At 53.1% G+C, this 16,365-nt stretch overlaps 1 protein-coding gene across 1 annotated transcript in view; it reads left to right on the top strand.

The window, feature by feature from the left end:
• Positions 1-7,123: 7,123 nt before the first annotated feature.
• The window catches only part of DSCAML1 (DS cell adhesion molecule like 1), a 363,699-nt gene continuing 354,457 nt past the window's right edge, over positions 7,124-16,365 (top strand). The window contains exon 1 of the mRNA XM_052652772.1: positions 7,124-7,346. Coding sequence (XP_052508732.1) covers positions 7,124-7,346 — 223 coding nt within the window. The remainder of the gene's footprint in view (positions 7,347-16,365) is intronic.

The following is a 16,365-nucleotide window of genomic DNA, read 5'->3' as shown; positions in this document are numbered from 1 at the left end:
ATGTTGCCATTTCCCCTGGCAACCCCAAACAGCATTTTACCCACTGCTACAGCACTCCAGGTGTGACTCTGCCCGCCAGCACGTGGACTTTCTGTGCTCAGCGAGGCTGGAGGGGCTTCCTGGTGTCTTCCATGACCCTTGGGCTTTGAGGGGCACTTCAGTCCTCCATGCTGGTGTCCCTACCCCAGGGATGGGAGGGGCATTGTCCCCCAGAGAGGGTGCAGAGGGGACTCTAAGTGGCCTTCTTCCCCTGAGATGCTCTGCTCAGAGAATGAAGTGGCCAGATTTCTCAGGAAGAGGGCTTTGAGCATCTAAGTCAGGGCCAGTTCCACAGCTGGGACCTTGACCTCCCCTGCAGAGTAGAGGAAAATCTCTTCAGGGGCTGTGGCCTTTCAAAGTGTCCTCTGTGCATGTAGCACTGGACAAACACATAAATTACATGGTGTGTGACATCTCTGAGGCAAGGGACTGTGATGGGAATCCAGTCCTGGATTCCTGTGCCAGAATCCAGAAAACCTGCTTCTTGACTCATGTCAGCCTCCACGGTGTGACCCACCCCCTAGGATAGACTCAGGCTCTGTAGGACCTGAAGCTTAGACCATTTGGAGGGCCTTCCTTCAGGAAAACAATACACAGCTATGAATACAAAATGAGGGACAAACATGGTTATTTAGGATGCTAAAAAGAAAAATTGCTGCAAATTACAAATTCTGAAACAACTGGCAAATACCATAGACGTCACACAATCTGGGGAAATAACAATATTTATGTGACCTCACTACCTGACACACTTCTATAATGCCTTAAAAACATTTTTCTTAAACAGTTTTTCTGCTCACAATTTTACCAACCAGCTCCTGGCTCCATACATTTCCGACCTGGTTTCTCTTCCATGACGCACATTTCTAGTATAGACATCTTAGGCCATATCATGCTGTGATTCGACTCGGGCCCTGCAACTTTGTGTCACAAAGCCAAGTAAGTTGATGCAAGGGGTGGTCGTATTCCTACAGCCATTCTCTATGCTGGGATGGCTGCAAAAAAACATACCTCACCAATCCCAGATCTAATGAGTGAGCTATAGGTTCATCTCTCACTCGCTTCTGGGGATTCTGAGTCAGATCCCCAAATGCACACCGGAACCCCAAATGCACACCAGAGTGGAAAAGAGCAGGAGCCATAACTGACTGCAGATCAACTGCAGTATTCTACCAAATTACCAATACCATCTGACCATGTGAACTCATTGCCGAGACCCTGTGGAACTCTGGGACATCAATTGTATTAGATTCACGGTAGCTCTGCCTCTGGGCACATCACAAGCCTCTCGGAGTTCCTGTTTCTTCATCTGAAAAGTGAACAAGACCTTTCTGGCCTCATCTGGTCTGTTATGGACAAGGATCTGAAATGAAAGAAAACGCGAAGCCTTTGTCATTCCCAAAGTCCCGCGTGATGATGAACATGAGAAAGACCACAGTGAGGCTGGCTGCCCGGGGATCTGCTGAGACCTGGCTTTAGGGTCAGAGTTCTTGAATCTCTGGTGCTCACCTGTCCAGGCCAGAAACTCTCATCTGATAAGGGGAAAGCTTAAGGCTTTGATTCCAGTTAAAGGACACACTGCTGCAAGACATGACCCATGAAGTTGTAATTGGGTATTTGTAGCCCTGTAAGAATGAGCTTGCCTGGTCATGAAATCAGCATCAAGTGCCCCTTAGTGCAAGGAAGCATCAGGCTCTGCAGGTACAAACCAAACAGGTTTGGAGCAGCCTAGTATTTGGAAGAGGAGACAAGTCAGATGTGTACATAAGTAGTAGCCACAATGCGGGAGGAAGGGGTAAGAGCCACAGGCCAAGGAGGAGTCTGGGGCAAGCAGAGTCCGGAGAAGGGCTGGTCCGTGCTGGCTGGGGAGAGCTGCGGGTGCCTGACCAGGCCTTGCTGCTAAAGGAGGCTCACACAGGTGGAGAAGGGGCACCGGGCACTTGAGGAAGAAGGAGTGAAAAACATCTCACTCAGGCTTTCCAGAGAGAAGATGTTCACGTACAATTTGATGAACACATTTGTGAGTGCCTTGTGGGTCAGGAGAGCTGCAGAATAACCTGGGAAGCTAGCAAAGTGAGCTCCCACTCATGGAATTTTCCTGTTTTTCTTTCTCGCTTCGTTTGGATTCCTCCCACCTTCCCCCGCCCCCACCCCTCGAGAAGGAGCTGGCAATGAGCTTCAGCTGCACAGAATTTGGGCTTCATGGAACCTCTTTGGGTTCAGTTCTTAGCCATTTTCAGAGTGGGGAGCAGAGAGAGGACTACGGTGAAGTGGCTGAGGTTATTGAGGGGGTTTCTGCACCCCCTGACCAAACCTCCTGAGACAGTGGCCTGTACAAGGTCTGCGGGCCCCCAGAGGTGCCATCTGTCGGCGGTGGGGAGCCTCAAAGATTGGGGCCCTTTGTTCAGAGAGCTTAGGACCATGATACTAGAAAACAAGATGTGGACAGGGTAAGTGACAAAATTTACCTAGACATCCTCAGAGTTAAGCATACAGAACTTTGGTTTAAGAAATGCCCAGGTAATTTAATGACAGTACTGCCTTTTTATATAAGCATCATAGTCTATGAATTGCAATGATTCACCTTGTCTCAAGACCCTGATGCTGGGAAAGATTGAGGGCAAAAGGAGAAGGGGGAGACAGAGGATGAGATGGTTGGATGGCATCATCGAGTCAATGACATGAGTTTGAGCAAACTCTGGGAGATGGTGAAGGACAGGGAAGCCTGGCGTGCTGCAGTTCACGGGGTTGCAAGGAGTCGGACAGACTTAGCAACTGCACAATAACAAGCTTGTCTCAAGAAGACAGAAGTATTCTAGATACACGTGCATGCATTTGCAGCAAAAATGGTTTACTTTGTGTGGTTTACTTCTGAGTATCTGTGTGTGAAAATACATGTTTCTGTCTCTGCCTACTTTAGAGAACGTGCAGAGGGGAAGAAACTGAGGCCCCAGAAAGATAATGACTTGTCCAAGATCACAGCTGACTGCAGTGGCAAAAATAAGACTAGAACCCAGAACTCTTCATATAACATTAAAATCAATTACAGATTGGAGGGGAAAAAAAGCCAAGGAAATCCTTATTTGTTTTTTTCTCCTCCAACCAAGGAATAAGTACTAAGAAGGTCAATCCTGAATTAGCTATATAACCCCAAATGTCAAGTTTGTACCACTGACCTGGTTCAGTATTGATTCCTTTTATGAAAACCATGATCATACTGAGTTGTTAAAGAATTTCAGAGCACATAGGAAGACTCTACTAAAATAATTGTGCCTTTGTTTTTGAAGAAAAGTATCCAAAATATATAAGCTGTTGTTTGAATTAAACAATAAAAACATCTGTGGTTTCTCATGATGGCTCTAGTTCTAATATAACATGGCAAAATAATACCCCCCAAAATATCCATGATTAACCTGAATTGGAAAGGGTTCACCTCCCAGCGTCTTCATATAGCTGCTTCAACTGGCATTGGTAAAACACTCACACGCACACCAGCTACTTCATCACCCACCATTCTAATGCAATAAAATATTGAAATTAATCACTGGTTTTAAATGAACGGTGTGTCTCTACTGGCAATGAATCCTACAAATTAGGGCATATGCATAGGTGTCAATGCAGGATTTTTGGATTGTATTCAAATTGCATCTGAGCACAGGTGTGCCTGTCATTAAGTGTTTATGTTTACCTGTACACATGGATGTTTGCCTGGGCAACTGTGTTTGTTCTCACGTCGGTGAGCACACATTTCTGTGGGGGTGTGAGGGCTCCTTTCCAAGTTGGGACTCTAAAGGAATTGTCCCTCCTATCAAAATTAAAAAAGAGTCCCTCCAAAATGTCAGCTGTGGGAGGAAAACATCAGGGTTTGGCGTGGGCGGAGGTGAAGCACGCATCCCACTTTCTTTCCTGTCGCTTTTCCCTGGGGGTTCCCTTGCTGGGATTCTTGCTGACTCTGCCAGGCTACTCCCCACCTCCATCTCCTGTTAAGAGGGGACTTCGGAACATCGCGGAGCCAGACTGTCACTTTCAAGGATGTTTTGCTAAATACTGAGGGACAAAACCTAGGAAATAGAAAATACGAAAAGCAGGACTGCCTGTTTTCAGGTCCTTCCTTGAGGACCACCACGCCACGCTTTTCCAGCCTCCAGTGCACCTTCCTTCCGTGTTTCTGTGGCTGCTTCCTGGATTCACAACGCCTGAACTCTGGCCTCGCTGCCATATGGACTGCAGAATGTCACCCCAGTATCCTCTCCCATCCAGCTCTTCCCTCCCCTCCCCCGCACAGGTCAAGGTCCTCTGAGCAAAGCCAATAACATTAGCGATAGATGTATTTACTGTGCTTGCTACACGCCAGCCACCGGGCTGGTCTTATTTAATCCTCACAATAGCTCTCCGAGGCAGATACTGTGGCTGTCCCCACGTCACAGGTGAGGGAACAGGGGCTTAGTGCCCATGAATTCCCCAAAGCTGTACAGCTAGTGAGGAGCAGAGTTGGGCTGAAATCTTAGCTCTGGCTTCAAAACCACTCTCTTAACCACCACATTATATATTGAGAGAGCTTGCTTGTGCTAGAGGGAGTCTGCCCTCCTCACCTGCCCACCCCCGCTCCCCATATCCTCGCAGCCTCTTCAGAAGACAGTCAGCAAATGACTTCACCCTTCAGGTCACACCTGACTCTCTCCACAGGGTACTGTGGTCCCTGAAAAGCCCTCAGGTGTAACCAGCATAAAAGGGACACTCAAGTTAGAGGAGGTACTTCAGGTAAATGGAGTGAAGGGGGTCCCCCTCTCTCTTTCCAGCATGTGGGGCCCGAGCAGCTGTGCTGACACCCCCAGGCCCTACTCAGAGGCCGCCCCTCCCGACAGACAGCAGCCCCTTTCATCCTGTCTGACTTAGCAGTTTATTTTAGGCACGGCCTGACCAGGTGCTCTGGGTCAATAGGCTTAGTTTTAAATAACTGGATTCCTGTCGGCAACGGTCTCCTTCAGAAGGGGAGGAACAGGGCAGACGAATGAGCCCAGCAGGCTGGCAGTGCTGAAGGACGCTCTCTGCCAGCAGACTGGAGATTCCTGGGCTCTGTGGCTGCCTGAGCCCCGGCAGGTCCCCCGCTTCCTCCCAGCAGAGTGGAGATTGCTGGGCTCCCGGCAGGTCTCCCGCTTCCTCGTTCCGGGTCTCAGCTTCCTCACCTGTCAAGTGGAGGGCGGGCTGTGTCCTCTCAAACACCTGTTGCAGTCTGCCCCTTGTCTCTGATCTAGACCTGTGTGTGTGTTCAGTCACTCAGTGGTGTCCGACTCTTTGTGACCTCATGGACTATAGCCTGCCATCCTCCTCTGTCCATGGGATTCTCCAGACAAGAATACTGGAGTGGGTTGCCATTTCCTGTGTCTTTTGGGTCTCCTGCATTGGCAGGCAGATTCTTTACCATTAGCACCACCTGGGAAAGCCCATACCTGTGTTTCCAGAGGGCAAAACACCTAGTGAAAAAGCATCTTCTGTGGAGTGGTGTGTGGGTGTCACGGAGTAGGGCCACCAGGGAAGGCAGCCCCGCACAGAGCAAGCACTTCTGCCCCAGAATCAGGAGACCTGGGTTCCAGTCTTGCTTGTGATACAAACTGGGTGACCTTGAACAAGTCAAGCCTCATTTTCTCACCTGTTTTAAAAGGGCGTGATAAAGCTTCAAACAGTATTGTGAGGACGGCACAGCAGTCGCAGGTGAGAGCCCTTTAAACTCTAAAAGCACTATAGGAGAAAAGTAAACGCACCTGGCAGGTCCTCAGAAAGTTAAAAATTGAATTACCATAGGATCCAGCAATTACCACTCCCCAAAGAGTTGAAAGCAGAGTCTCAAAGAGATACCCAAACACCTGTGTTCAAGGCAGCAATTGTCCATAATCGCCAAAGGTTGGGGGCAACACAAGTGTCCACTGACAAATGAATAGACAAAACAAGTCTATATATACTGTGGAATATTATTCAGCTATGAAAAGGAATACAATTCTGACACGTTACAACATGGGTGAAACTTAAAGACATTATGCTAAGTGAAAGAAGATACAAAGCTGTACGATTCCGCTTACATGCAAATTCATAGCAACGGAAAAGTAGATTCGTGCTTACCAGGAGCTGGGGAATACAGCGTTTTTAATGGGTACCTTTCTGTTTGGATGGTGAAAAGTTCTGGAAATGAACAGTGGTGATGGTAGCACAACACTGCGAATGTACTGAACACCACGTAGAAAAGAAATGGTAACTTTTATATCATGTAGATGTCAATGTATTGTAAAAAGTAAATGCCTTGGGCCCCATTGCCTAACCCACTGCCTGGCACACAGCGGGTTCTCAACATTCATTTTATAACTGAGAGGATACCCTCACTCAAGCCCTAGTCAATTCCATGCCACCTTTAGGCAGATTGCTCCAAGGAATAAACCAGTTTCTGCTTAGTGACAAAGCTGTGGGATAGCGGAGATAGAGGAAGATAAAGGAGGAAGATACAGGAGATACAGCTGACATAAAAACTATTCGTTGCAAATAATGTCGGAGTAATCACAATGTGCGTGGTGGGAGGAAAATTCCCAGAGTGCTAGGGTGTCTGGGCCCACCTAGGGCTGCCCACGAGGCAGGCTTGCAGAGGGAACTAGGGGCTGAAAGGGCATGCAGTTTTCAGCTCTGAGATGGACAGTCACCCGGGGCGGCACCAAAGGATCTTCGTCTGGCTTTTACTCCCAGAATCAGGTTCCCCCACCCAAGCGGTAAACTGAGTTGGGAGGAAGCACGAAGCCTTGGACCCAGGTGACCGGGCCGGGGAGACCCGGGGCGCCCTTGGCCCGAGCAGGGCGGGCTCTTAGCACACGTATGGCACACGCCTGTGCGCGACCGCAGGCTGGGAGCCGGTGGGTGGCAGGGACCCCTCGCCTCTCAGACGGCGAGCCCTGGTCCGGGTCGTGGGGTCCGGGCCCTCGCCCCTGTGCCTGGGCTTGTGGGGGTGGGTAGGGGGGCGTCTGGGCTCGGGGCTCGCGCGGCGCTCCCCAGCCCGGGTGCCGCGGGGGGGCGGGGAGAGCGGCCGCCTAGCCCAGCCCCGCGGATGACAGGAGCGAGGGAGCCGAGGAGGGAGGAGCCGCCGCCGCCGAGCGCTGGGCTGAGGAGCGGAGAGAGCGGGGCGCGGAGTGCGGGCGGCTGGGAGAGCGCTGAGCGGGGGAGAGGCGCTGCCGCACGGCCGGCCACAGGACCACCTCCCCGGAGAATAGGGCCTCTTTATGGCATGTGGCTGGTAACTTTCCTCCTGCTCCTGGACTCTTTACACAAAGGTGAGACCCGCGCGGGCTTCAGGGCGGCGGAGGCGGCGGGGCCGGGGTGCGCGAGGCTGGCGGCGAGGCGGGGTGCCCGGGGGTGGGTGGCTTGGTGGGAGGCCTCCAGGTACTCGGGGCTGGAGGACGCACCTCGGCCCCGGGTGGGTTGCACCGGGGGCGGGGCAGGCACCCGGAGAGCGGCCAGGTGAGAGTCCGCCCTGGACCGCTCGGCCAGCCACCCGCGCCTGCCGTTTCGGGGCGCGCCCGGCGGGGTGATGGTGAGAGAGCCCCTCAGCTCCCCGCTCCTTGCTGGGCTGCTGTTCTGCCCGGACCCCTCCCCCAGCCCCTTGCCCGCCGCCTGCGGCTGGGTGGCGCTGGGACCCCGGGGTGCCCTCCGAGTCGAGAGGTCCTCCGGCCGTGACGGTTCACCTGGAAGTCCTGGTGGAACCCGGCCGCGGCTTACTTCCCCCCTGCCGCCGGGTGCCCCTCCGCCGCCCCGGACCCCCTGCACCGCACCGCATGGCGCTTATCCTTGCCCTGGCTGGATGCAGGGCGAGGAGAGCTAGGGGTCCCGAGACTTGGGGTCCCTCGGATACCAAGTTTCTTCTCCAAACCTAGAGGTAGCCTTCTCCCAGCCCCATCTCACCCCCCACCCCTGCCCCAGGGCACTAGCCTCGGCTTCTTCGCTAAGCCACCTGGCCACCTCGGGCAGCGCGCCCCAAGGTGCGAGATTCTACGCTTCGGCGCCTGGTCAGCCGACCTGGGACAAGACTTGGGTTGGGCCGGGGGCGTGTCGCTTTCCCCGGAGAGAAGGCGTTGCTAGGGGTGGGTCCAGGTGTCCGGCATGTCCAGACCTGCTGCTGGGGCTCTGCGCACCTGATCCTCGAGGCAGCCGGGGTTGGGGGTTGGAAGTGGGCACACATCTTCGACCAGAGTCACCTGGTCACCAAGTCGGCATCAGGCCGTCCCCGGAGCTCGGACTTCCAGGCGTTCGCAGAGGACGTGCCCCCAGGCGCGCGGATGGCGGGAGAGGAGGCGGCCGAACTCCGCGCCCTTGCGCGGCGGAGCACACACGCTCGCTCTTTCGAGCTCAGCTTTACCTGTTCAGCCCTCCAACTTTTCTCCTCCGCGCCCTGGGGGACAGCCTCTCCCCCACTTTGCCCAGGCGGCTGCGCTGGCCCAGCTGCAACTCTTGACCCCTAGGCGATGGGGGAAGGGCAATCCAGCCCAGGGTTGGCGCTCCCGGAGCGGTCTCTAGTCCTTCATTGCCCGAGCCCCAGTGGTCTGGAGTCTGCAACCTGCTGGAACTGGGTGCAGTATCTTGTGGCTTTGGGGGAGAAAGGTGACCCTTATCTTATTTGTAAATACCGCCGGGTCAAAGCCGGATTGATGGCCGAGATGCTGCTGAGGTTTGCCTGGAGACCGGGGTGCCGGGCGAGGGGCGGCCTCTGAACCGTGGACAAAGTAGTTGAGTTTCTCTGACCCAGTGGGGTCCACGGGGTGACACACCAAGGCTGGTCTAGATTGATTAACCCCTTACCCCCTGCACAGCACCCTCTCACATCACCTCAATGGAGCCAGAAGCCCGCCTCTGGTTCAACCGCGCCCCCACCCACCCCAGTCTCCCTCTCCCCAGGCTCTTCCTGCCTCCCTCCGCCCGCGCAGCCTGGCTCGGCTCGCAGCTTTAATTACATTAATATTAAAAATACATAAGGTGAAGAGCAGCAGCTTTCTCTCTCTGGGTCTCTCTCCACCCGCCACCCCTTTGCATTTTGTCAGACGAGAAAGCACAGGCCGCCACCACACTGTTGCCCAGCTCGGTCCACACACGCCCCGAGGCCCCCCGCGGCTTCTGGAGACCTCTTCCCGCGTGGCCCATCCCCGAAGGCGAGGCCCCTTAGCGAATACCTGATGGACTCTCCCCTCCCCCCTTCAGAAGGCGGGCATTAATAAATGAAGCCCAAGCTATTTGATAGGGAAGGGGCAGATGGGGGTGGGGGTGGAGAAAGGCCCAGGAGGCGCAGGACAGCCTGAGGGGCAAAATCTTTTCCCAGCGGAGAAGGAAGTCGCTCTGGCCTTGGGCCTGTGGGAGGCTGGAGGTGCCAGGTGAGGGACACCTAAGCGGCCTTGGATCTGCAGAGCCCCGGGTGCCCCTGCCATTCAGAGTCTCCAGCGTCTGTGCTGGGCGCCAGGGCGACTTGCCAGACAGGCCTTTCTTTTCCTTCGTGCCTTAATTGGATCTTAGGTGCCAGGCTGGTCCCGGGGGCCTGTTCTGCTTGGGGTGGTAAGGTGGTGGGGGTGGCGAAGGCGGCTGGGGGAGATGTTGAGGAGGCGAGAGCAGCGAAGATGGGGTTTGGTGTATTTTTCTCTCCCGTTGCCAGTCACCCCCGCGGCACCAAGGAAAATGTAAATGTGAATGTTCGAGCCTGTTACAGAAAACAATATCCTCTTGCAATAATTTGTACGTCCATCTGTGAGGAGCGGGAGGAGGCAGGGAGAGAGAAAGAGGAGAAAACAAGATGAGCTGAAGCGTCCTCTGGATGGAATTAAGCAGTTATTGAATGTGTTTTAAGCTTCTGTTATTTCCATTCCTCTCGAAATACCTTTTTTTTTTTTTTTTTTGGTTGAAGCCTGAGCTTCAGACTGATTCCCCAGAACTAAAGTGGGAAGGTGTTTTAATAATCGGTTATCAAGCCTCCAATAACTACCTTATTATTGCCGAACGCATCCAGGTTTGGGCAGCCAGATGAACCCCAGTGAGGCTCTCTCTGTTGTTTCATCCAGCGTGCCAGCATCTGTGTTGCCTGCATTTGCATTTTTACTGTGCAAAAGAACAAGCTTCCCCGGCACTAAAATTCCTGTTTTCTAAAAGCCAAAATAATGGGTTGCATTGATTTTTTCATTTCCCACCCCAACCTCTTGGATGGGGACTCGTGGTTCTCTCTCTTGAGAAGACCAAATTAAAAGGCTTCGTCAAACCATTAAGAAAAATCTCTAACACTCTGTTCAGAGTCTAATTAAAGGCGGGAGGGGGGGCACTCAGCGAGTGTGTTTTTAAAATCTCGACCTGGCAAACACAACTTTGGGAAGCAGGTGAAGGACCCATGAGCATTGAGGAGAGGGTAGGTAGGCAGAGAAGCCCTGGGTGCCTGGATAACACAGGGGGAGAATGGGGTTGTCATGATGCCTGACAAACCTTTCAGATGTTTCGTATTTCTGGGCATCAAAGTCAGCTGCCTTGAATGTATTTCTGCAGCAGACTGGGGAGCTCAATTAGAAACAAAAAGCAAGTAAGCAGTTGACCCAAAGGCAGCGCTTAAGTTGAGCAGATCCCAGGAGACTGGCTGAAGAGGCTTATTTTTCTCAGATTGAGGAATGAAGAGGAGGTGGGCAAGCAAATGGCGGCAGGGGTGGGGGTTGGCCCAGCCATGCTTTGCTAAAGCAGCAAGCCCATCCCCACCAACAGGGTGACTAGAAGTGTCCGGACACAGGGTAACTCTGTTGGCTTTTAACAGAGGGGTGCAGACTTCGTGGCCCCCTTACCTTCTCCTGGTCTTTGGCGATTCCATCCTTGTGACTTGCTTGGTCCCCTGTTCAGCCTGATGAAGGATGATTTTATTTATGGATGAGTTGAAGGGAGGGTGGATGTTCAGAGAGCTTTCTTTTCTTTTTATTTTCAGGGGAGTGGGTACCAGGCTGGGAGAGATTCTCCCCTCCCATGTGATCCTGGAGGAGGTGTTTCTTAAGGGCACTGGAAGCAGTCAAGAAAAGCCCCCCACTTCCAAAGTGCTTTCTCAGCCCCTAGCTCAGTAGATTCTAGCCACCACCCAGGTGCTTGAATGGGGTGAGCCACAGGCAGCAGACATGGCAGGGTGGCAGGGACCCAAGGGCAGGCCCTGGATTTGCATGTAATTTGCATACAGATTTGCACGCTCACCTCGCCAGGCCAGGAGCCTTGGGTAGCATCTTGATAGCGTCTTGATCTTGGCCTCAGTATAAGCCAGGCAGTGACTTCTTTCCTTGGGTGGAGTGGGAGTGGGGCAAGAGTGTGGAGAAGGAGGGTGTTTTCAGGGGTGCTTTTTTCTTCCAAGTTTTAGCCCCCCAGGGGTTTAGCACTGAGTCCTCCTCCTGGCAAGGCAGACCCTCTAGCTTGCAACAGGGATGGAATGTGTGACAGTGGCAGAGATGCCTGAAGGCGGGCCAGACTTGGGGTGTGGGTTGTCCCACCTGTGCTGCAGAAAGGAGAGAGGGGCGCACCAGCCATGGGAATCCAGTGCCAACATTCACCTTCTGGTGTGCGCACCCTCAGGATGGAGGCGGCTTAGGGCTGTGGTCAGTAGGTAGAGAAGCTGCAGCTGATGGGAAGGGAATATCAAGTGAGACAAAATGCCCTTTCACCCTCTTGGTTTGTCAGTGTCCAGTCTGGGAGGGGGTTGCGGCCTCTGAGAGGAAGAGGCCCCACCTTCTTCTCCCTTCGTTAAGGTGCCTGCTGTCACATGCAGCGGTTGGAGTGGGGGGCAGTAGGAAGGCAGGCGCCATGGTCAGAGGACTGATGAATAAAGAGCTGGGAGTAATGCTTGAAGAGCCAACAGTTTGTGGCAGCTACTGTGCTCCTTCCCAGAGAGCCAGCTGGGATGTCCAAGGTAGGGAGGTGGCTTCGAGAATTATTTTGTCTGCACTTCCAGGGCCTTGGGCAAACCCACCCTGGCAGGTGCAGCTTCAAGGCCTCCCAGAGTGCTTTTCTGCACATCTAATGATCTGGGAGGGGCTTCCCAGGTGGCTCAGTGGTAAAGAATGTGCCTGCCATCGCAGGAGATGCGGGTTCGATTCCTGGGTTGGGAAGTTGGGAAGATCCCCTGGAGGAGGAAATGGCAACCCACTCCAGTATTCTTGCCTGGAGAATCCCATGGACAGAGGAGCCTGGCAGGCTGCAGTGGTGGGGTTGCAAAGAGTCAGACGCTGGCAGTGATCTGGGAGGGCTCTGGTCCCACAGATATTTCTGAAGAACGTGGGGGTGGAGCCCTAAGATGTGGGGTGGAGCCTCAGGGGATGGCTAGAGGGAGAGAAGGCCAGTGGGCAGAGCTTCAAGCTCCCCTCCCTCAATTCTTCCAACCAGAGCATTTTGTATATTAGAATTGTAAAGAAAAATGAGATTGTAACTTGATGGTGTCGTGGATATTCTGAGTCAAGGCAAACCCTTCATTCACATCCTGGTTCTGCCCTTAATAGGGGACATTTGGCCTCTGAGCCTCACTTTCTCCAGCTCTGAAATGGGATTAAAGGAGATGATGTATACAGCATAGCTAGAATATAGCTGATTCTCAATAAAGCTTAGATCTCTTCTTTTTTTCTGGGCTACTCACTCCCACCCCACCACTGCTGCTGTTTAGTCACTAAGTCAAGTCTGACTCTTCTGTAGCCCGCCAGGCTTCTCTGTCCATGAGATTTCCCAGCTAAGAATACTGCAGTGGGTTGCCATTTCCTTCTCCAGGGGATCTGGGAATCTTTCCCACCCAGGGATCAAACCCACATCTCCTGCTTGATTATTAGATTCTGTCAGTTGTACTAATGAGCCACAGTTTTGGCCAAGCCAACTGACTTAGACTTTGTAGCAGTAAGACGACTGAGTGGTGTCCAGGGCAGGGAACATCACAGCCTCCTTCTATCATCTATCAGTTGGGTAGCTGGGAGGATCCATCCTCAGCCAGGTAGCTGGGGCCATGCAGGCACCTGGGTTTCCCTAGGAGATGGGTATCCAGCACACTCCCATTCCCCAGCCACAACTACTGGCAGCTGTGGAAAAGGTGAGGGCACAGGGGGGCTCCAGATTTGGATTTGAGGGTGAGGCAAAGGCCAGTCTCATATTTGCCTGAGGAAGGTTGGGGTTGGCTGATAAATCTCGACTGTGATTGGACAGAGTAAGAACTAGCCTGGATTTAATGCCATGCTGCTGCTGCTAAGTAGCTTCAGTTGTGTCTGACTCTTTGCGACCCCGGAGACGGCAGCCCACCAGGCTCCCCCGTCCCTGGGATTCTCCAGGCAGGAACACTGGAGTGGGTCGCCATTTCCTTCTCCAATGCATGAAAGTGAAAAGTGGAAGTGAAGTCGCTCAGTCGTGTCTGACTCCTAGCGACCCCATGGACTGCAGCCTTCCAGGCTCCTCCTTCCATGGGATTTGCCAGGCAATAAACCTGTGTAAATGTGCTGCTCAGGGTGAGCACCGCCCCCCTCCACCTTGTAGCTGGATGGATTTTGCTATTTTCAGGTAGTTTCATGTAGAGAGAACACAACTGACAGCCCTAGACCTTGGGGATCCCCAGACCACTCCTCCCTCCATAACCCAGCCAGTCACCAGGAGGCAGCCAGTGAGCCAGAGGTCAGGTGCTGCTCATGGCAGGCTGTGGCCTGCGGGCTCGCGAGTGGGGGTGGTGCTGTGGCACAGCCGGTGTGCCCTGTTTAACAGATGTTTGTCCCACGCTACTTTAGCGTGAATAGCATTAGCCTTGGGCACCACCCCTGCCGTTCAGCTGCCCTCCCCTCATCCGTTCAGCCACCTCCTGCCCCACTTCCCTATGCCCTTGCTCTCCTTGATGCTTGTGTTGACGGTTTCCAAGGTCACCATCTTCATTAAGAACAGTTATTCAAAGGCTAGTTGCATCTCCGTTACACTCTGTGTGTGTCTGTGAAGAAGTGTTATTCATAAGCCTAGAAAACTATGCTCAGTCTAATTTAGGCACGTTACCTAATAGTTCATGTGCCTCTACTTCCTAATCTGTAAAATGGGCAAAATAATCCCAGTCCTGACCATCCCCCCAGGGTTGGTTGTTATTGCCTGGGCACAAGAAGGATGAAAGCCATACAATTGTAGAGCGTGTGACAATGCCCTGTAAGCTGATGAGGGCCACATATAAACACACGCGTGTGAAAAACCACAGCAGACCAGTTTTAGCCTTATACATGCTCTGCCGAAACATGAGGTATAATTACTGTCATCTCATCATACAGGAACAGCGAAGGTCTCACAGCTGTGTGTGGCTGTCTCCCCCTTCCTGGGCGCCCCACATATGGAGAATTTTCTAGCCTTTTCATCAGTGTGGGGAACAGCCAATGAGACCCAGCAGGGCTGGCAACTATCTTCATGGAGCAGTCTTGGCAGATTCCCTGTGGCCCCAGTGCCCCGGGGGTGTGGAAGGAGCTTACCTCTCCTCCATCCCTAGGTGCTCAGATGTCTGTTTACTCCATAGTCCTCTGGACGTTTCCTTGAGGGTATTTTCCCTGCTGGAAATCCACACTTTTGTGTGTGTATGTGGGAAGGAGAGTAGGCACAGGGTCCCATCTGTGTGACCTTGTTTGAGGTCCAGGCCCTGAGCTGACTCATTGGAAAAGACTCCGGTGCTGGGAAAGATTGAGGGCAGGAGGAGAAAGGGGTGACAGAGGATGAGATGGTTGGATGGCATCACTGACTCAATGGACATGAGTGTGAGCAGACTCTGGGAAATGGTGGACTGGGCCTGGTGTGCTGCAGTCCATGGGGTCGCGAAGCATCGGATACGACCAAGTGACTGAACAGCAACAGGCCCTGAGAACCCAGCTGAGTCAGGGCCATGGTCACCTTGGGTCTGGATCTAGAGTGGCCTCCCGGAGCCGTGGGTGAGGAGGAGGACAGGGGACCTGCCTTGAAGGTGTGACTGCCGTGGGTCCAAGTCTTCCAGTTTGGATGTCATGTTCAGGGACGCTGAATTCATCCCCTCATCAGCTGCCTGATCCCCTCTGCGCTTTCCCCCCAGCAGTGTTCTTCCTCTGCTCCAGCACTTCCAGGCACAGGAAACTCCTTCCTTTCAAGGCACCCCATTCCCCGCCAGACATCTCTGAGTCTACAGAGCTCACCCTTGTGATCAGCCGGTTCTGTCTTGGTCCTGACCTCCTCCTCACTGACTCTTGCTCCTACCTTTTAGGCCACATGGAGGCGGGATCTATGGATCCTCTCCTACTTGGCGACACTGACCACTAGTACACAGATGTCCTGCCCACCTGAGCCCTCTCCTCTAGGCAGCCAAGCAGCAGCCCTGGCCCCTCTAACGCTCGCTCCTGTCTGTGGCTTCCTTTCTCCATGATGCCTGCCATGCCTGGGTTGCTGGAGCAGCCAGAACTGCAAGATCGGTGGAGACAGGGCTTGGGTCCCAGCCAGGACTCTGGCCAGCTGTGTATCTGGGAGTGTATGACTCTCTAGGCCTCACTCTCCCCATCTGTAAATGGAGGAGATTGGACAAAATAATCTCTTAAGTCCCTCCAGCGTGAACAGTCTAAATCTAGGAATCTCTGGGGACAACTGTGCTGTCTGAGCTGACTCCTGGGAAAGACCTTTCTGGCCATAAGGGGCCTTCTTTTGACAGGCCCTGTCTAGGAGGGGCTGGAAGATTAGAGTCTGTTTGACTGTCAGCTGTTGCTCATAACTCCTCCTGGAGTTCCATATGGAGCTGATGGTGAGGGGCCTTGTAGGTTGAAGGATCTTTACTGGATCTCAGAGCTTTCTGATTGCTGGTTATAGGATCTATGTTTGTGCTAAGAATCCTAAGGGGGAAAGAAAAAAACCCCATGTTTCTGATGGACAGAGGTGGCCACTTGGGCCTTGGGGCATTGCTTCTCATTGGGGTGGTACTGCTTTCTTAGGACTGTTCAGAAGTTGGGGGAGATACTTTGGGGTTGTTATAGTGACGAGGGTAGGGAGTATATAGTGGGGGGGGGTGGGGAGGGATGATGAGGGATGAAATGTCTGATGCCTGGGGCGGTCCCAAATAATTCAGAATTGTCATCCCCCAAATGGCTCTCGTTCATCAGAAAACCCCCATGTAAGGATGATCACATCTTGGAGACATTCTGAGAGTAGAATGCAATGCTCCCGTAGAGAAATGCAGCTGGTGGGTGTAAGGTCGTTTGGAAATGCCGCTGTGCCAGCCCTGGCTGTGCTACTGAGGAAATTACTTGATCTCTCGAAGACCCTGTTGTCTCAGCTGTAAAATGGGGTCTTGGGCAGTAG

Source organism: Budorcas taxicolor, chromosome 15 (genome assembly GCF_023091745.1).
Source record: "Budorcas taxicolor isolate Tak-1 chromosome 15, Takin1.1, whole genome shotgun sequence".
NCBI lineage: Eukaryota > Metazoa > Chordata > Mammalia > Artiodactyla > Bovidae > Budorcas > Budorcas taxicolor.
This window is presented reverse-complemented; position numbering and strand designations above follow the sequence as displayed.